At 35.5% G+C, this 22,987-nt stretch overlaps 1 protein-coding gene across 2 annotated transcripts; it reads right to left on the reverse strand.

Annotated features, from left to right (window-relative positions):
* Positions 1-625: 625 nt before the first annotated feature.
* On the reverse strand, positions 626-22,972 carry LOC129273472 (DNA nucleotidylexotransferase-like). 2 transcript variants are annotated; one of them, XM_064107846.1, is made up of 10 exons: positions 22,774-22,972; positions 18,326-18,542; positions 17,937-18,044; positions 16,454-16,639; positions 12,849-12,920; positions 11,016-11,139; positions 9,874-10,006; positions 8,518-9,130; positions 6,042-6,129; positions 626-4,862 (listed from the first exon to the last, which is right to left on the reverse strand). In XM_064107846.1, exons 1-9 carry the CDS (start codon positions 22,950-22,952, stop codon positions 6,043-6,045), a joined length of 1,719 nt encoding a protein of 572 aa, XP_063963916.1. In that variant the 5' UTR covers positions 22,953-22,972; the 3' UTR covers positions 626-4,862; position 6,042. The 2 variants fall into 2 exon arrangements, 1 of the variants encoding a protein (XP_063963916.1); XR_010295326.1 differs by lacking the exons at positions 626-4,862; positions 6,042-6,129 and adding an exon at positions 7,068-7,833 and having other exon boundaries at positions 8,413-9,130; positions 22,774-22,971.
* Positions 22,973-22,987: the final 15 nt, after the last annotated feature.

Genomic DNA, 22,987 nt, shown 5'->3' on the forward strand with positions numbered 1-22,987 from the left:
TGGTACCATTGGAAAGCTTGTGAAATAAGAAAAAGAATGGTGCATAAATCAACTCATTGACAGAGATATTGACGGAGATATTCCAGTTTACAGGGGAAAATATGCAGATTTTGTTCTGTCAAAAAAAATATTAAAGGCTTGTTTGAGTAGGGGAGACAGTGGCTTTTTGAAATCTTGAAGGAATTCCAACAAATTTGGTACCATTGGAAAGCTTGTGAAATAAGAAAAAGAATGGTGCATAAATCAACTCATTGACAGAGATATTTCTGTTTAAAGGGGAGAATATGCAGATTTTTTTTACTGCAAAAGTAGATTTTCATAACTTACACAAAATGCAATGAATGGGACTGTGTAATACTTTTTTTTAAAAGTGCAATGCGCTGCTATGCGCGGCAAGGCATGCCCTTGAATTATACATCATTTTATCAATAAAACTTCAAAGTTTCTCATGGCATAGGTTTCTATATGGTTTTTCCTCCTCCTTTATTGGCTTCATACTTGTTTTATACATGGGTGCACAGACAGATACAAATTCTGAAAATTGGCATTTCACCGAACTCCCTATTTCTACCAATACTTACAACAAAAAAGAAAACTTTAATATGAAAATCTGTGTGAGATACACTGATGGTTTGCAAGCTTTTATAATCTAAGGTTACAGACATGCTAAGCTACTTTTCTTGCCATATAACAGACCCTATAGGCCCCAATATATATACAAAAACATAAATTTACAAAGTATTTTGTGTATCATTTCATGAAAAGAAAATTGTACAAAGTATAACATCTTTCAATGCTTGTGACATTTTGCTTTCAAAAGATAATTTCAAAGACACAAAACATTTTTTCCAAGAAATACTTTGTGATTACATATCATTACATATCATGCAGCCTAGTACTGACCATGCATATTAACTCCCTAATCACATTTCATGCAAACATTCAAGAAACAATCCCATGTATGACAATCATGAAGACAATATTGTGAACAAAACACACATACACACTTAATATGATTGTTGAACATCTGCTACATTAAAAAAAATATCGTGCAATATCTCAAACAGTGTATGACATGCTGAATTGTGGAATTTGCTCAAATATTAAGTTGCAATACTTGGACTCTCCTTAATCCAGCTAGAATGATATAACATATTTCCTTGAAAAGCTTAAAAAAAAACAATTTAACTATATTTCTTTGAGTGGTGGCCTAGGATTATTTCTATCAGATTTTAATTGATTTCAATAACCCTAATCTAATGCAATTGATTTTTAATTACCCTAATGCAAAGGAAGTATAAATGTGTCGAAGTAAGCAACCAAATGACATATGGCTTTAAGTCCTCTCTGAAAGAAATTGTAATGAGGATGAAATATGATGTATAGTAGTGGGAGAGGAGACTACTTATTCAGCTAGAATAGAAATGACTACCTATTGATGTTAGATCATAGATTATGAAGTGAAACAGAGGTAACATTTGATGGATCAAATTGGTTTAGAAATTGCTGAAATATGTAAAATACAAACACTGACTCTGATACAAGGGAATTGTACACAGCCATTTGAATGAGGAACTAATGATATTTCCAATTCAATGTCATATGCTATCAGATCTCATTATTTCATGATTACATTAGAAATTAAAGGGTGATAAATAGAAAATAGTGAGGTGGCTAGGTAATCTCAATATAACAGACCTTTTGGAGGCTATGTGCTGTAATAAAAACTACTGGACTGGTGTTCCACAAAGTGCCCTATTATATCTTAACAAGCCTACATGTATTGCAAGAAGCCGACAGTGCCTACAGCTACAAAAGCAAACTAATAACTAATGTCTAAGACTTCATTACTTCAAAGGACTAAATGTCCCACTGCAACTCAATGAATTGTAATTTTATTACAAAATGAGAGGTTACTTGTTTCAAAATTACAAAAAAAAAAATGAAAATATATTCTGAATTGATCCTGTTTAGAACAGAAAGTGGAATGCAATAATCATATAAAAACTAAATATATCAACTTGAAAAGGTTAGAAAATAATCAGACAATTGGATTATGATGCACTAGTTTTCATATTACCAGCGAAATAATAATAACCCTGTTTAATAATGAATAAAAGCCCCAAAATGGATGTATTTCAAAAGAAACAGAATCTAAATCAAGATTGTGGGAAAAAAATGGAAAAAAGTGGTAAGATAATTGGTAATCCTAAATTCACCTAATGTTCACAGACCTAAAACTGTTTATATCCTCATTCAGCTAAAGGGCTGATTTTCAGATTTTCTATAGCCTTAATTCAATTTCACTCGAGATATTTACCAATACACAGAAGATATTAAAATCTTCATAATTATTCCTTGACTGCTTTTTTCTCCGGTTTTCACTTATTCTTTTTTTCTAGAGTTTTATGCTTCTTTTAAAGTGCATACAATTTTAAAGGTTGTATTCTCTGAAATCATTTTGCAAAATATCAATAAACACGTGGCATGTCTTACAGAAATCAAACTAAACTACACAAGTACATTATCTACAAATTCATTCACAGTTGCATTATATTTTACCATGCCATAAAATCTCATAAAAATAACCTTCATCTGAATACCCTGCATTTTCTAAAATCAGCTATCAATTCAAAACATTATACAATAACATGACATTATCTTACTTCTCTTAATTATAATTACCTTTTAAGAATAAGAGAAAACTTATTTTTAAATTTTTCTCATGATGCTACATGTAGCTGGCACCTTAGCAAAGGAGGCAAATCAATTTCTTGACATTTGATCCAAGCAAAGACAGTGGAAAGATTACAGGGACCTTACCAAGTCTTCAAAGCAAGAATCCTGCAGGTGTCTTATTGCTTCATAAAGATGCTATATAAATCCTTTGTATTATTATCATTATTATTATCATTATAAACAAAAACTAGTGGGAAGGCAGGAATGCTATTATGGCAAATGCATTGCACCTGGCTTTTTTTCTTATTTCATTTTTTTTTTAATTGAAAGGGGTTATGAGTCTTTCATTATGGCTACCTGTTATTCTGCATTGTTTTATCTACAATTAATGTGAGGACGGGGATAAGATGCTTGCAGGATTATTTAATGAAATACGTGACTTTTGGGTTAGTAGGGTTCCTTCAGACCTAACAATGGAAAAACATGCAGGAAAAAAATATGCAGAACAAAAACTTAACCAAAACAATTAAGTTTTTGAAAGCAAATAAATCAGCAGAAAGTAAAAATAATTGCAGTAAGAATAAAGGAATGAATGATCTGAAAACAAAATTGATGCAAAAAAAATGGTAATGCATGAAGAATTTCAGCTGCAAATAAAATATATTAAAAAAAAAAACAAGACAAAATGGGGAATCAAGAAGAGACTCAATAAGAAAATGTTGGAAAATGTAAAAGCCTTTCTTGCACAGCAAAGCTTTAATTGGTTTACATATGGACCCTGTAAGATCACTGTTCTCACTTATATTCAATCTCTTTGAAACCACAGAATTTTAAAGGGAATTATAAAAGTACCATCTTCATCACAATTAAAACATCATGTTTAGAGAAGGCAAGACATACTAAAGTTCAGTTCAGAAGTTTTCAAATTCTTAAAGGACAAGTCCACCCCAACAAAAATTTGATTTGAATTAAAAGAGAAAAATCCAACAAGAATATTTCATCAAAATCGGATGTAAAATAAGAAACTTTTGACATTTTAAAGTTTCGCTTAATTTCACATAAGTTATATGCACATCCCGGTCGGTATGCAAATGAGGGAACTGATGACATCACTCACTCATTATTTCTTTGTATTTTATTATATGAAATAATATGAAATATTCTAATTTTCTCCTCATTGTCCTGTGAAACAAAGTTTTATTTCTCCCTGAACATGTTGAATTACCATTGCTTAACAATTTATGGTTCAGTCAAGTTGGTCCTTATTGTCAAATCTGCAAAAATTGAAATAATGTATAATTTGAACGATAAAAAACAAAAGAAAAAGTGAGTGAGGAACATCATCGATTCTTTAGTTTGCATGTAACTAAATTGTGCATAGAACTATTTTGTGAAAAATAAGCGAAACTTTATGTCATAACTTTCTTATTTTACATCCGATTTTGATGAAATTTTCAGCATTATGCTTGTCTGATTTTCTCTATTGATTCAAATCAAAATTTTTATGAGGTGGAATTGACCTTTAAACGTTAAACAGGAAGTAAGTGCCAATATGTTACACAATCTCACTGACACTTGAAAACCATTCATATATTCACTTTTTATGTTGTAACAACTATATCATCACCATGTAGCAATCCATTCAACACCAGGGTGGGGTATATTGTAAAATAGTGTGCTAGATAAACCACTATACATATATATAAATTGAATTATAAAAATATCATTATTGATAAAATCTATCTCAAAGGAAATATATGTCATGTCAGTTTTGACCCATGTTGAGTTTTACACCTAGGCAGTATTCTGTAAATGCTTTCTGTTTATGATATCTTTATTAACACCAAACATCAACACCCTTTTATGAGCACTTATCTTATAAATTTCTTAGATGTACAAGGGAATCTTTGATACACTTGCACTAAATTTAACACTGATCGCACATGTATACCAGTGCGCTGACATTTTGACAAAGCTTATTGCTTATAAATGCAATAGCACTAAACATTGAGCATAAGATTTATTATCAAGATTTATTATCATAATCAAAATTACACCTTGCCATAAATGTAGTTCTGGCATAGGTTTCTACATCAAACACCAGACGAACATGCTCATCATTAATTTTATACAAGTCAGCATGCGAAACAAGATGCTCTGGTAGATCCACTGAATTCCCATACCTAAATGGAGTAAAAAGAGAGAGAGAGAGATTAAACAATATTGTGCTGATAAAAAAGAGAGGGAGGAGGGGGGACAGATAAAAAGATGAAAAAAATATATAAAGCAAACCTACTCTTACATTAGTTTACAGTTCTGTGGTAATACTATAGCAAGGCTCCACACTTACTTTTTTTCTCAGTGGCCTAATCTGTCCACCAGAATCATCAATTTCATATTTTTTGTGGCCCGCAAAGCAAACTTAGTGGCCCTAAAACAATAGAAAACATTACAATTTATCAAAACGTTGGTAGCCCAATTGGGCCACCAAGCGTTGGCTTTGGTGGCCCGACTCTCACTTTTCGTTGCCCCAGGCCACTGCTAATGTCGAGAAAGATGCTTTTATTATTGACATCAAACTACTTCAAGCCTTGTTCATACCTAGCAAGGCAAAGCCTAGGGTACTGTTTCATGAAGACTTATTAGAATACACAATTTCTATAACAAGTTCACTATCAACCAATCAAAGTGAATGATATCAGTAGCTTAAAACTGTCATGAGGAATTTGTTACAAAAACATCGTGAAATGGCCCCAGCAATAATTTGTTTGTGTTTTTATTGTTCATTGATGGTGGGTCTGTGATTTAGCATTCCTCTTTATTGAAGCAAGAATGCATTATACTAGTCAACTTTCAAAAACTTGTCAAAAGCTGCAAAGATAATCTCATAACATAAATAACTTAGATGTCATGACCGTTGTAGTCATCACTGTAATAGGTCGGGGTGAACATACATGTACGTCACAGTGCTATGCTTTCACTGGCAAAGTTAGTTGCTAGCTGCCTAACTCTCGAGAAACCCAGATAAGGGAAAGACCAATTTGTCTGAGCCGACCTATCACACGTAACAAGTTTGTCAAAAGTGAGAAATAAGCCAACCCTGGTAAAATGCAATGCAGGTAATAATTTCGCTCATCAAATTTGAAAGCATTTTTCGGCCATGAGACTTAAGAATAGCTCTCAAATAAAAAATCTGCTCCTCACAAATGTTAAAAGAAAAAAAAAGTGGAGCAAACTTTAATGTGATACACCAAGAAAATTATTCCCTGTTATTGCAGTTGACTTAAACACAAAAGTGAAACCTATACCCTTTTTATTGGTTGCAAAAAATGTCTTGAAGATTAAATAAATTTGTATATTACCTTAGCAGTTCCTCTCCTCTGGTTTCCTGTATTCCAATTTGAGCAACTCAAAGATCCCTTCCTCTGTATTGGCAGTCAAGGAACAATTCTGGTACCATGCACATAAATCGAAGCAGAAAAAAAAATATGCTAAAGCATTTACCTTTATGGGACTGCATGTATTTGTGTGTACTGTCTTTGAGGTTAATCTCTAATAAATCAACTGTCAACATGATGCATATAATTTGATTGACCATTGCAATTGTTTTTTTTCTTCAATAATCAATGGAAGCCTATACCCTACTACAGAACCTTAAAAAATGTGAGCATATCTACAGTACAAAAATACAAGAAGTCAAGAAATGACACTTGTATATAATAACAGCTCTACAAAAAAACCTCTCTTACTAACGAAATTTTTGAATATATGCTATGGATAGATTACAGATATTTTATGAATCCTCATCAGGAGAAAAAATACAATAGCCACTACAAGCTAAGGCTTTAACTGTAAAAAAAAATCCATAGATACTTACAAAAGATTTCAAAGCTTGAGATATTTTAATTGGTATTTTTATTCTGTAACATACATGTTTAAAAGACAAGTCCACTCCAACAAAAAGTGGATTTGAATTTTAAAAAAATCCACAAAGCATAACACTGACAATTTCATCAAAATCAGGTGTAAAATATTAAGAAAAGTCTTGCTTAATTTCACAAAACAGTTACATGTATATGCACATTCTAGGTCGCTATGCAAATAAGGGGACTGATGAAGTCACCCACTCTGAGAAACAAAGTTTGATTCCTCCCTGAACATGTAAAATTACCATTATTTTTACTTGTTATGGTTAAGTAAAGTTGGTCCTTAATGTCATATGTGTAACAATAGACATATTGCATAATTCACACAAGAAAAAACATAAGAAATAGGGATTGAGAGACATCATTGATCAATTGCATGTCACACAGATGTGCTTATATAACTGTTTGTGAAAAATAAGTGAAACTCTAAAATGTAATTTTTTTTTATTTTGTCTTATTTTTATGAAATTTTCAGTGCTATGCTTTGTTGATTTTCTCTTTTGATTCAAATAAACATTCTTGCATGAATTTATTAGTCGTACCTCCAATATCAACAAAATCGTATGGCGAACATTCATTTGCTCATGCAGCCCCTGTTTTATGAAACAAACTCCCAAATTCCCTGAAAACAATCGATTCAGTAAACAAATTCAAAACAGCTCTTAAAACATACTTATTTAAATTGTACCTAGCCTCAACAAAATGAACTCACCAACACCTCTCTTCCTCTCCTTTGTTTTCTCAAGCGCATAGAGATTTATTTGTTATGTGTTATGCGCTATATAAAAACTTACCATTATTATTATTCTTCTTCTGAGGTGAACTTGAGCTTTAACTAGAGTGTTGTGGCCCAGTGGATTAGTATTCTTACTTTGAAACAGAGGGTCGTATCGAATCCCAGCCATGGCGTAATTTCCTTCAGCAAGAAATTTATCCACATTGTGCTGCACTCAAAGTCAACCCAGATGAGGTGAATGGGTACCCGGCAGGATTAATTCCTTGAATGCATGAGCGCTGAAAGGCAGCTCGAGCTAAGGCCAGGGTAATAACAATTATATCGCACCTCGGAATAGAATATTTCTAGATAGATGGCGCTATATAAATGCCTATCATTATTATTAACCAATTAGCAACAAAAATACTGGCTCTGATTTTTCATCATTAAAAAATAGCTCCTATACCTTTTAATGGATATCTTAATCTAAACCAAATATTTCATATTATATCCCTTACTTAAGATTATTGTATTGAGAGTGTACACAAGGAGAAAAAGAATAGTTTTACTACGAAAAACGTTTGCCATGAAATAGTTAATTTTCCTTGCTGACGTCACGCATAGTCCATTTTTTCCCTATAAAAAAAGTGAATTATACATTTTTTGGACTCCCCCCCCACCTCGATTCGCGAGCTGTGCGGCACGTTGCGAGCAGAGCGCTGCTCAGCCCAACGGTACTCTCCACTGCATGCCATGGGAAACTTTCGGCGAGCTGCACTAACCAGATGCGCTCGCTGAACAGACGATCCATACGGCAAGGCTTTTTATTTTCTCAACTTCTCAACGACGGTTCTATATCGACTTATTAAAAATCGTTTCGCTGTAAAAGTCGGTTATCAACAAAGAATATCGTATGAAGAATATATATGAGTGGAAGGGATATAAAACAAATATACAATGACCCATTCTCGGAACAGGCTAAAACTATTCGCACTCAGGAACATCACATAGTACTATTCTCCCTCGGGCTGATGTTCCTTCGATGCGAATAGTTATAGCCAGATCCTCGAGTGTCATTGTATATTTGTATACCATATTTAAGTAACAAATGATTTTTTTTTTGAAAATCTGAAAAGCCAAAAAGATTTATTCATTGATATCTTAAAAGAACTGGAGAGAGAGAGAGAGCATACTTACATTAGTCTTATCAAACAGCCCATGACTTGAGAGGTTCATATTCAAAACTTTGTTGGCATAATCCCTCATCGAGCGATTAAACATCTTTGAACCCGTCCATCCAAGTTGAGCAAAGGCATACTGACTCGCAGGAGCTATGACAAAGTCCACTCTCCTGGCCACCCAGGAACGACCAGGAGCTACAGTCTTTTGCAAGATATCACCTTCCGAAGTGGCACTTCCGTTTGTCTTGTCAAGCAAGGATAAACCTGGAATGACTGATCCATTTGCGGAAGCCGCAGCATCGGATGACTCGGATGCAGGATCTACATCCATCGCAGCAGGAATCTGCTCAACAGTTCTTTCTGGATCTGAGGTCTCGACACGGATACTCTGCGCAGTCTTCGGGAGACGGAAGATACTGAAGCAACGCTCGTAACGATCAAGAGTGTACCTTGACGGATCCGCACCCTTTTGGACGGTGGTGTTGTTGACAGTGCTGTTCTGGATGTCAGTGTAATCCAGGAGACCTTTCTTGGTGAGGGCTTGGAGAAGAGGTCCAAGGATGTCTTTCTCTTTGCCTTCCTCGGGATGGGATATCAAGAAATCAACATCATGACCCGTCTCCTTTCCCCTTTTAGGAGAAAAAAAAGGCTTAGATAAGTTGAGGCATTCTACTAAGGATTAAATCCATACTGTACTGCTAAGGCAACAAAACCTTGTATCTCAAAACAGATGGATGGCCAGATGTTATTTGATTCCTTAGTGCCATCTTACATCCCCGGTCGGTGAGACAAAATTGAGACACAAAGTATTTATGTAATATGTCTAATTTATGAATACAAGTATTCTATGTTAATAATCACCATTGCTAGAAAAGCCACTGGATAAACCTGCACCCACTGGAGTTACTATACAAGATTTTCAGCACTATAAGGCAATAATTCAATGCAATAAAGTAGTCTATTATATGACATATGACATTTTAAATAAACTGATTTCCAGACTATTCTTGGAAGTTGTACATGTACTAAAAAAAACAACAGATGACCATGCTTTGGCTCAACAACGTATTCAGCATTGCCGAGACAACAAACAGCTGTGTCCATCATTCATTAACAACTCATGATACAGGCTGTCTTTGTAACTGCAACAATAAATATTTACATTGCACAATCGCCCTGGTTGGTTGATGCCCCACAAAACAACATTTGCAGCCTAGATCTACGCTAACAGAAATCTGGCCAAGACAAACATTGATATCAACCCCAGAAAGGGTATGCCCTGCTTGTACTCTGGTACCTCCTCTTATTTGTGCATAAAACACAGGTTTTACATTAAAATTGAGATCACAAAAACCTCCTCGGATCATCTTACCTGAGGAACCCACCAGTCATAACAACAGTACTACCAGGACGTATGGCTGCTACTTCTCGAGAGACAGCATCATGGATCCATGCTGCTTCTTCCTTTGTGACAAGTGTGTTTAATTCATCATAAAACTCGATACCTAGAAAGAATGAACCATTGAATTTATATGAGATAACATCAGCCATGATATTCCCCTCTGAAAAATAGCCGAGGGTCACTAAGTCACCGCCGAAGTCTGAGACATCCCGGTTGAGTTACAAGCTCTTGCATAGTACAGAAATCGAAAGTGATTTTTCAAGGTGAGTCTGCATGATAGTTTTATCATTTGACTCAAATAGCAGTAAAAAACAGCATGAGAATGTTCTTGGGCAAAGAATTTCATGTAAAAATAAAAAATATAATAAAAAATCGGAATTCTAATATTTTAGTCTGGAGAATATCATGCCTGTAACATTGAAACTGGAAAAGCTTCATTTGTTCACAATCCAGAAGTGAACTAATGAAAATTCAAATTCATTCACATTTTAGAGGTAGCATAAGTATATGTCCCTTGCTATTCTCTTAATATCAATCTAGTTTTCATAATTGTAATCTTAGAAAGAGGCTGGAATTATGATCATCGTTATTAGGGTTCACAGACTTTGTATAATGATTTATAAAGTACAAGTTTTATGCAAAATTCAGTAGAAATCTTGTCTATAAGCTGACATATGTGCAAATTTATTAATTTGACAATACAATGCACTCATCTAACCGTATGTGTGAGTAGAATAAAAATGTGTTTTTGTCAATTATGAGAAAAGCAATAGTTATAGTGAGACTGCAAACATAACTATTCATCCATATTAAAAAATATGACTAGGATATTATACGAACAAGTAATAATCAGAGATATAAATGCATATAAAATAGATGAGTTGGAAGATAAATATATTTATACAATGTAAAAAGGCAGAAATGTGGATCACACATGTAGGAACATGTAGATAGAAGACAGATTGATGCTAGAGATAAAAAGAAAAATATATATATAGAAGAAAGATAAACAGGTAAATAGATAAGTAGATGGATGGATAGACGCACGGACAGACAGATAGTAGATAGATAGATAGATAGAAGGAAGATATATGTTCATGATATTGAATTACCTTTTAGTTGTGACCTTGTCAGGTTAAGAACATAACTAGCCTTCACATCATCCAGACTTCTTAATCCCATCTGACACCATTTAGCTGACGTAGATATACCGCATCCATATACACCTGTAAAGAGCTGTTATAAACATAAGTTAGAAATAAGATCATCATACTACAAATACTAGGGTCACCTTCCACAAGCACTAGGGAGGCCTTTAATCCTCAAAGAATACAGATACTGAGTTTTAGAGTTCTAGAATGCCTTTGCTGGTATTTAATTGGAAGTATTGATTTTGTAAGTATTTTACTTAGAATTTTACTTGACAAAGCAAAATGCCTAATTTCATATTCAGATCACATTTTATTTTATCAAGCCAAATTTAACCCTATCTAGGCCGGGGTATTTTGGGAGTTCATTTGATCTCCGCCGTTGGCAGCGCGATCGCGCCAAATATTGGCACGCAGGTTGTCTGGGACATAATCTACAAAATTGTATAGAAATTTATTTCATGCAAATTTCTATGAAGTGATTATGCTAATTTATGCGTAATTAGTATGCAAACTCATACTTTTATCTCTAACTCCCTAAATAAAGCTCCAAATGTTCTCATTTTTGGTTTGGAAACTCTTTGTGGTGTTCTTAGCAAGTGTACATGAAAAAATTGCGATATCAGATCAATTTCTTATGTATCATATTGTTTTTTGCAATTTCTTATGTATTTCTTTGTTTTTTGGACCTTTTATTTTTCATTGTTTTTTCAATGAAATTTGTTGGGGACTCTTCTGAGATCAAAAACAGCATAAAATAAATATGTTTGGACTAGCAAAACTAAAAATAATCATACATTTATGATTTTTGGTTGAAAACACAATTTGCATCGACTTTGTACACGAAATCACGTTTTTGAGTAATTTTTGGTCTGACATGCACTTACATAATGTTGCGTAATTTCGGAACCGCGTACCCGGGTGACGCAAAACTGGTCTCAAAAGTTGTGCAAGACTTGAAAGTAAAAAGTCAGCATGCGGCGCGGTCAAAAAAATTCATGCGGCGAAAATATTGCGCGAATCTTTAAGGGGGGGGGGGCCTCCGAGGCCCCCCCCACCCGGCCTAGATAGGGTTAAGCAAAATACTTACTAATAACCATTGTGATGTCATAAAGAGCCAAATAATGCGCAATGTATGTATCCATCTGTACACAGAATGCATGATTGCACATATCATGTTTGCAAACTGCACGCCAGCAGTAGGTGGCTAAATTTGAATTAAGCAAAATTCTTACCCAAAAAATGCAATCGAATACCAAAGATGGTTTTACTTAAGCCAAATACTAAGTAAAATAATTAAAATTCTGGCTTGAGCATTGAATTGAATACTGGCCTTGGGATCCATTTTATAATGCTGTTCATAAGTTATGCACCAAATGTGACCCCTTAAAATGAAAAGCCCACAATGTATTTTCCCACTTGAACACAAAGGGAGTGCATTTCCTATAACAAATGGTTTTTTTTTCAACATGGAATTTTCCTATCAGATGCTTCTTAGTTCTCAATGATGAGAAATTCAACCCACAAAGATTGGGTTTCAAGTTTACCAGATGAAAATCAAAATGATTATAATTAAGAACCTAATTTAGCACTCAATGACTCTCTAGAAAAGTTCTGTCATAATTTATGAACAGCTTTATGAAATACTGCTGAAATTTAAATGAGCTACTATGATACTTTGTTTTACGTCACCATGATATAAATTATATGGATATTTCACAATTTCAAAATTAGAACACTTATAAATATTTCATCAGAATTCTGAACAGCTAAGGCAACCAATAGAATAGCACTCACCGACATGTTCTGATACCAAGGGCTGCGGCTAATTCCTTTGACTTCTGAGCTGTACCCTTTCTCAAGTATATCCTGGATGAAAAGACGTACATGTATCACAAAATATCAGCAAAGTTGGGGGAAAAAACAGCTTTATACTCAAGTTTCTTTTCAATGGTGATAATTACTGAAGGCTGGGATCAGTGTGAAAACTACATTTAAACAAGTGGAATGCCTCTGGCCGTCTCACCTGCATCACGCGATTCAATATAGCAGCAGTGCTGATTTTGAAAACTACTATAACTCGCACAAGATGTTCAGTGATACTTGGTTACTCTTATTTCCACGTTTTATGAACTAGACCAATACACTTATAGAGATATGATGGCAATTCAACAAATACCCCCCACGTGGCCAAAGTTCTTTGACCTTACATGACCTTTGACCTTGATCATGTGACCTGAAACTCGCATAGGATGTTCAGTGATACTTGATTACTATTATGTCCAAGTTTTATGAACTAGACCAACACACTTTCAAATTTATGGCTGTAATTCAACAAATACCCCAATTTGGCCAAAGTTCATTGACCCTAAATGACCTTTGACCTTCATCATGTGACCTGAAACTTGCACAGGATGTTCAGTAATACTTGATTACTATTATGTCCAAGTTTCATGAATCAGATCCATAAACTTTCAAAGTTATGATGGTAATTCAACAGATACCCCCAATTCGGCCAAAGTTCATTGACCCTAAATGACCTTTGACCTTGGTCATGTGACGTGAAACTCATGCAGGATGTTCAGTGATACTTGATTAACCTTATGTATAAGTTTCATGAACTAGGTCCATATATTTTCTAAGTTATGATGACATTTCAAAAACTTAACCTTAGGTTAAGATTTTGATGTTGATTCCCCCAACATGGTCTAAGTTCATTGACCCTAAATGACCTTTGACCTTGGTCATGTGACATGAAACTCAGGCAGGATGTTCAGTAATACTTGATTAACCATATGGCCAAGTTTCATGAACTAGGTCCATATACTTTCTAAGTTATGCTGTCATTTCAAAAACTTAACCTCAGGTTAAGATTTGGTGTTGACGCCGCCGCCGCCGTCGGAAAAGCGGCGCCTATAGTCTCACTCTGCTATGCAGGTGAGACAAAAAATGTAATTATTTGAAATATTGTTTGATAAGATTTTACTCTTCAAATGCTCAAGATCGTTTTTTTTCTTTTTTTTTAAGTTTATTTTGCAGAAATAAGTAAACAAGTGGAATGCCTCTGGCGGTCTCACCTGCATCACGCGATTCAATATAGCAGCAGTGCTGACTTGAAAACTACTATTAAATAATTATTCACAAAAAACACCATACTTGATTACCTCTATAATTTATAACCACATTTTATACACTACATCTATAAACTTTGAAAGTTATGACAGCAATCTAATAATGATGTTCAAAGATACTTGATTACTCTTATGTCCAAGTTTCATGAATCAGATCCATTAACTTTCAAAGTTATGGTAATTCAACAGATACCCCCATTATAGCCAAAGTTCAATGACCTTAAATGACCTTTGACTTTTGTCATGTGACCTGAAACTCGCATGAGATGTTCAGTGATACTTGACTCTTATTTCCACGTTATATGAACTAGACCAATACACTTACAGGATATGATGGTAATTCAACAAATACCCCCAACATGGCCAAAGTTCATTGACCTTAAATGACCTTGGTCATGTGACCTGAAACTCAGAGGGGATGTTTAAAGATACTTGATTACTCTTATGTCCAAGTTTTATGAATCAGATCCATTAACTTTCAAAGTTATGGTAATTCAACAGATACCCCCATTATGGCCAAAGTTCATTGACCTTTGACGTTGGTCACTTGACCTGAAAGGTGCACAGGATGTTCAGTGATACTTGATTACTCTTATGTCCAAGTTTTATGAACTAGACCAATAAACTTTCAAAGTTATGATGGTAAATCAACAAATACCCCAATTTGGCCAAAGTTCATTGACCCTAAATGACCTTTCACCTTGGTCATGTGACCTGAAACTTGCACAGGATGTTCAGTGATACTTGATTACTATTACATGTATGTGTAAGTTTCATGAATCAGATCCATAAACTTTCAAAGTTATGATGGTAATTCAACAGATACCCCCATTATGGCCAAAGTTCATTGACCTTTGACGTTGGTCACTTGACCTGAAAGGTGCACAGGATGTTCAGTGATACTTGATTACTCCTATGTCCAAGTTTTATGAACTAGACCAATAAACTTTCAAAGTTATGATGGTAATTCAACAAATACCCCCATTTGGCCAAAGTTCATTGACCCTAAATGACCTTTGACCTTAATCATGTGACCTGAAACTTGCACAGGAAGTTTAGTGATACTTGATTACTATTATGTGTAAGTTTCATGAATCAGATCCATAAACTTTCAAAGTTATAATGGTAATTGAACAGATATACCCAATTTGGCCAAAGTTCATTGACCCTAAATGACCTTGGTCATGTGACGTGAAACTCAAGCAGGATGTTCAGTAATACTTAAAGGAGAATGAAACCCTTGAAACCAGCTGAATCCATATCAAAGAGAAAAATCAAAGAAACATATTGTTGAAAGTTTGAGGAAGATTGAATGAATAATAAGAAAGTTATGAGCATTTGAATATTGAGATCACTAGTGCCATGTAGATCCTCCCATCGGCAATGCGACCAAGATCTATGATATCACACACGTACAACTCCCTCATTACTTTAGTACTTATTTCACTTATATTCTCACTTTTATAGAGTATATCACAAGGTGAGGTGTTCTCTTTATGAGATGACAAGTACAGAGGTTTCACAACATTATATCATTGATGAATCGTTTGTCATATGATTAGAATGAGCAAAAAGAGATGTTTTGGGGTATATTTTCAGTGTCCAAATGGGAGAGTTGTACGTGTTTGACATCACAGATCTTGGTCGCATTGCCAATGGGAGGATCTCCATAGCATTAGTGATCTCGACATTCAAATGCTCATAACTCTTTTATTGCTAGTCCTATTTTACTCAAAGTTTTGTTGATCTTATTCTTTGATTTTTCTGCTTTCACAAAAGCTAACTTGCTCCAAGAGTTTCATTCTCCTTTAATTAATCTTATGTCCAAATTTCATGAACTAGGTCCATATATTTTCTAAGTTATGATGACATTTCAAAAACTTAACCTTAGGTTAAGATTTGATGTTGATTCCCCCAACATGGTCTAAGTTCATTGACCCTAAATGACCTTTGACCTTGGTCATGTGACCTAAAACTCACATGGGATGTTCAGTAATAATTGATTAACCTTATGGCCAAGTTTCATGAACTAGGTCCATATACTTTCCAAGTTATGCTGTCATTTCAAAAACTTAACCGGTTAAGATTTGGTGTTGACGCCGTCGTTCGAAAAGCGGCGCCTATAGTCTCACTCTGCTATGCAGGTTAGACAAAAACTATACAGAACCTCTTTAGGGCCATTAACTACAGTCACTTTGCCTAGAAGGTTGAGGATATCTAAACAGTAAATTTTCCATAATTTGAAGAAATAAATAGAACACTCATACTCACCGAGATCACCCGTTTGCAGTGGTTTCCTCCCCTAATTTCATACAATTTATCCACATCTTCAGGCTTCGTGACCTCTTCCGGTAAAGCTTTGAGGGCAGCAGACGCCTTACGGAACGCCAGGGCTCTTGAGCGACTATTATCTCCCATCCGCAGTTCTGCAGCTCTCTCTAGAAACTCTAATGCATCCTACAGATTGGAAGGTATGAATAACTCAATCTAAGGACAAGTAGAGTTGGGGTGGATTAGTGGATGTCCCTGGAATAAGTATCAAAATGCAACCTCCTCCCCATGTAAACCACTAATTCTAGGATAACTAACCTCGCTACATCAGTAATGTCCTATGGCAAGACATAAAAATATATTCCTTGTACTTTACCCAGGTTTAGTAATAGGATACCATTGATTCATTCTGCAAATGCACTGAGCGATGTTACTGCGGATTGTCTTGAATTTTGACACACATGGTCACACAGTGTAATACTTGGGGCAAGGTCAAATTGAAAAAAAAATTAAAAAATGACTCAATAATTCAACGCAAGAGAACATGTTCGGAACACTCTTCAGCCCTAGTGGTCTCAATTTTGAAACTTTTCAAGCACCCTGACAAAAATTTTATTGTAAAACTAGCAGAAAAAATAATTAAAAATATTGGCGAAGGTTTGAGGAAAATCCATCAAAGAATAAAAAAGTTATTAGAATTTTGATTATCTCATTTGCATTGTAACGTGATATGCGAGCAGCTTTCTTACATATCATATGGTAAACAAGGCAAAAGCGATTTTGTGTCTCACCCACTTATGAAAATAACCAGAAATATAGTGATTTGCGAGGGCACGCAACAGAATTGTATCAAAACTTCATTGTGAAATGACTGGGATGGAATAACACTTGTCATAAGAGCCTTGCACGTAAACTTTAATGTTGACCTGAAAATGTCCTTTGACCTTACCATGTGACCTCCGACTGCAGCATAACATGCAGGTTGCCTAAGTACATCTACCATCCAAGTTTGGTTGAAAAGCGACTAACGGTTGCGGAGTTAGGTGTCATAAGAGAGTCTTGCATGTAAACTTTAATGTTGACCTGAAAATTACCTTTGATCATACCATGTGACCTCCGACTGCAGCATAACATGCAGGTCCCCCAAGTCCATCTACCATCCAAGTTTGGTTGAAAAGTGACTTACTTGAAATGGCGAAGAAGAAGCATTTTGAAATTGTGGACGAACGACAGACGCTACGCTACGGCATAAGCTCATCCGGCCCTTCGGGCCGGATGAGCTAAAAATGAAATTTATGCTTTTTATATTATACAACATATGGGACAGCTGCTCGTTTATGACGTCACAAATAAAAAATTTGAAATTCTAATAAATTCTTAATCTTCAATGAATTTCTTCAAACCTTCACAAATATTTTTCATTATGTTTTCTGCTATATTTACCACAAAGTTTTCGTCAGGGTGAACTTTCCATTTAACTTACTGTGAATTTCTTATTCGGATGGTTGAGTGGGGTTATCCTCTGGCAGGCAAACCTGCGATTAATTGGTTTATCCTCACCTTCTTGTTCTTCTAAAGCATCAAGATCAAGCTGAAATAAAGAAAAAAATAATTTAAAACAAACTTTTACCATAGCTTTATCGAAGACAATTCCTTCATCATTGTTCATGATACACCTTTGTTGTACCATGCACATGGTTAAAATATTAAAACTTTGAAGACATGCAATTAGAATTTGTTTCATCCAACCCAGACCTAGTCCATTATCATAGACTTACATGTACGTACACAGGTAAACCTGCTAGGATCATCTTACTATCGAATGAGGGGGAAAAAAAGACAATAGCAGACTTCTACAAAAGCATATCCTACCAGTTTTTTAGCAGGTATTCTGTGTTCATCCGTGATCTCCACTGGCTTTTCTTCTTCCATGCACGATGTATACCAGCTGAGGGAAAGCAGTTCTGCCTTCTGTGCAAATTCAAAGGCATTAAATTCATTATTCCGCTGCGACCGGCAGATCCTCTGAAGAACACTGATGACATGGTCTCGGGAGCTCAGTTCTGACACAACGTGGGTTACAGATTCACTACAAATGGATAGAAAAGAAATCAACGAGAATAAAATGTTGAACAACCACATACATGTATATGCACCTAGAGTCCTAGGCCCGTATTCTGAAGTCGGGTTTAAATTAAACTCTGGTTTAAAGTTGTGGTTTAACTATGGATAGCCAATTGGGGCACAAATCATTAACAGTACACATCTTATTAATCAACTCATATGACACTCAAATTGTTCATAATTGTCTGGGAATGAAAACTATAGTATTTTTCTTCATTATGAAAGAAAAAGGAAACAAATAGTAAATATAAAGAGATATGCAATATAAACATAATTTTTGGCTCCCATAATTTTAGCAGAGTAAGGCCGTGGTCTCAGTTAAACCTGACTTCAGAATACCCGACTCTTTCATAGAAGAAAATCATCAGGGCAGAACTAATCCAGACTCTTAAATGCGCATGAAAAATGATTGCATGATCATTCGGCTGATTGAAACCATGCAGTGTTTGGATTGATAAGCTGAGTGATCGGCCCACTGACGTGCACAATCGCTTTCGATGACAGAAGCCAAGAAGGCATTGTAGGCACCGCATCAATCAGCAATTTTTTTCTCACAGTTCCTAAAAATAAACCCATTGGTATAACACCTTGAGAAAGACAGTAAGAATTTGATAGAATACATGTACATGTAGAGCCTATCATTATTTAGATAATGCTGTATAATTATTGCATTTGTATAAAAGTTGGGTTTCCAGACATTACTACATGCAGTCATTTTATACAATGGGTGATTGATAAAAACAAGTGCCAGGTTTACTCTAAAATTAGAATCACCTCGCATTACCCAATCATATTTACTCTCTATGGGTTGTTTTACGATCAGGGTATACTTAAAAAATTCATTCTGTGCATCATTGTATAGGACAATCATCATGAACGACGTCCATAGTAATGCGACATCTAAGCGTTCACGGTGGCCCCGTACTCACCACGAGGTTGTAGAGAAGAGGACTATTATTTACGATAATTCTCTATGACATCGTAGTGATTCCGGAAGCATTCGTGAACCCTTCATTACTTGCGGAAATAGACGCAATACTATTTGAAGTTATTTACTATTATTGTCCTCTTCTCTATAGTATTGCATCTATTTCCGCAAGTAATGCGTCCTTGAAGAGTTCACGAATGCTTCCGGAATCACTAAGATGTCATAGAGAAGAGAACAATAATCGTAATTATTTTCAAATAGTTATTTACGTTAATTGTCCTCTTCTCTATGACATCGCAGTGTTTCCGGAAGCATTCGCGAACCCTTTAAGGGCGCATTACTTGCGGAAATAGACACAATACTATTTGAAGTTATTTACGTTAATTGTCCTCTTCTCTATGACATCGTAGTGATTCTGGAAGCATTCATGAACCCTTCAAGGGCGCATTACTTGCGGAAATAGACGCAATACTATTTGAAGGAATTTACAATTATTGTCCTCTTCGCTATGACATCGTATAGTGATTCTGGAAGCATTCGTGAACCCTTCAAGGGCGCATATACTGGCGGAAATAGACGCAAAACCATTTGAAGTTATTTATGATTATTGTCCTCTTCTCTATGACATCGTAGTGATTCCGGAAGCATTCGTGAACCCTTCAAGGGCGCATATACTGGCGGAAATAGACGCAAAACCATTTGAAGTTATTTACGATTATTGTCCTCTTTTCTATGACATCGTAGTGATTCCGGAAGCATTCGTAAACCCTTCAAGGGCGCATTACTTGCAGAAATAGACGCAATACTATTTGAAGTTATTTACAATTATTGTCTTCTTCTCTATGATATCGTAGTGATTCCGGAAGCATTCATGAACCCTTCAAGGGCGCACTACTTGGGGAAATAGACGCAATACTATTTGAAATCATTTATGATTATTGTCTTCTTCTTTATGACATCGTAGTGATTCCGGAAGCATTCGTGAACCCTTCAATGGGACATTAGTCGCGGAAATAGACGCAATACTATTTAAAAATTAATTAAGATTATTGTTCTCTTCTCTATGACATCTTAGTGATTCCGGAAGCATTCGTGAACTCTTCAAGGACGCATTACTTGCGGAAATAGATGCAATACTATAGAGAAGAGGACAATAATAGTAAATAACTTCAAATAGTATTGCATCTATTTCCGCAAGTAATGCGCCCTTGAAGGGTTCACGAATGCTTCGGGAATCACTACGATGTCATGGAGAAGAGGACAATCATGGTAAATAACTTCAAATAGTATCGTGTCTATTTCCACCAGTAACGTGGCCTCTAAAAGAGTTCACAAATGCTTCTGCAATCACCACGATATATTTCGTAGAGAAGAGGACTATTGGTTATTAATTCATTCACTTCAAATAAAATTCATACATACATACATAGTCGGGAAAATATCACGGGAAAAAAATGTATCAAATTAATTGCAGTTTGTGATTTCACGAAAACAGAAAATAACAGCTTGATATGTACAGGCACACTGTTTCATTCGTCATGAAACGATCGCGCTGTTTCACAACTTGCACACGCACAACTCTATCGGTATTGTTTAATTTGTCCTCAATGGCAATGACACCAGCAGTGATACATACGTACACAAGCAGCAGTTGCACGTGCACGGTGAATGATATTGCTTATGAATAAAATTCTGAGGCTGAATGAAATCTAGCGAGTAAGTCGCGTCTCCAGCAGACTTCACGATAGACCACGCCTACTTGCCTAGGTAACCAACGTTGACGGCCCATTTAGTTTTTTGAGCGGTATGAAAAAGTACAGGCATGTATGAACTTCATTTCTGTTGGAATTTATTAAAAAAAGACTTTTTCATTTATTATAGATGTTCCAAAAATATTCAATGTGGAAAACATATTTTTTTAAACATTTGTTATATTTTTTGCATGAAAAGAGGAATTTTTACGCGATAATCACTATGATATATGTGGTCACGTGAACTGTCGTTCAAGCAAAAGTATATTTTTTATGATTTTATTGTGAGCCTACTCAAAGGATTTTTGTGTATTTTTATGAATTTCCCGACCAAGTTCAGCAGCGCCATCTCGAGCTTTCAATAGCGCAGGTGAACGCACGCATTTATCCCCATAGGCAATTACACATGAAAATACTTGGTGGATTTACGTCAAATACATCTCCAAACGGCACTTTCGATAGCACATGAAGGTAAGACACTTCATCCTACTTAATTCAATGTTAGTATAGAATCGGTAAATAGTTAAATTTTCTTTTACAACTTATTAATTAGCTGATGAAAAAGCATTTCAACGGTTATTTTTGCTGTGGAGAACAGACGATGCACGGCGATGCGCACTTTTTACGCACGTGCATTGGCTTTTCATTTGCTCATAGCAATATTGCTGAGACGATCAGGTGAGCTTTCGATAACCCTATCAATAGTTTTACAGGATCCTTTAATGTCGAAAACCCCAAAATCTGGAATAAATGTTTAGGTACCTTACCGGTATATACTGTACACTTAGTTCTGAATATTGACAAAGTCTGGCATTTTAGCCTTTTAGGGTCAAAATTAATATGGTCTCATTTAATAAAAAAAAGATACTGAAAATCTGGAATACATGTTTAGCCTCAAAATCATGAAGATGGCGACGTATATACAGTTTTTCACATTTTCGCACGATTTGCGTGCTGTCGCCAAGTGAAAGACAATGAAACCAAGATGGCGACGCGACGTAAACACGGTGGCAGGTTTTCCGTCTTTTCATAACATTTTTCTTGTTTTTCTTAATGAATTCTTGTTGAAAAATGAAATCAATATATTCCTAGAAATGTTGGAAAGGAAGTTATATCCCATCTACATGATTTAGGGCTAGATCTTTTTGAAAAAAAAAAGAAAGTAGAAATCTCAGACTCAGACTCAGCCTCAGGAGACCGAAGGAAGGCGAAAAGACCGAAGCTTTTAGTTTTACTAGGCAAAAAGTTGAATCAGGATCAGGTGTTTTGGCAGTAGCCAGTACATGCAGGTGAATGGGAAGGAATCCCTGGCTCTGTTGACAGAAAGCATATGTTAGTAAGTGATTTTTACTCTCTAGGAGCCTCGTGGCTACTCATGAGTAGTTTTGTACACTTTTCACGAAAACATGATATCCCCCATTCCCTTGCGTGCGTTAAAAATCGCACGTGATTGGTATGGAATTGTGTGCGACGCTCAATGTGTGGCAAAATTGAGAGACCCATATTATCATATTTACTTTAGTTCAGGCGATAATACGAATCCCTTAGATCGTCCAAGATACCGGAGTTTCTTCAATCGTATTTTCTGGATCCTTGCATTTACAATGAAAATGATTATATCTGGGAATTTCACCGGAAATTCCTCCGACTCCTTATTGTGGAAATGCTTTCGACGTTTGGGATCGGGCGCCGCCATGATGTCTATTGCAGTCTCGTTTTAATGCTTGGTGG

Source organism: Lytechinus pictus, chromosome 12 (genome assembly GCF_037042905.1).
Source record: "Lytechinus pictus isolate F3 Inbred chromosome 12, Lp3.0, whole genome shotgun sequence".
NCBI lineage: Eukaryota > Metazoa > Echinodermata > Echinoidea > Temnopleuroida > Toxopneustidae > Lytechinus > Lytechinus pictus.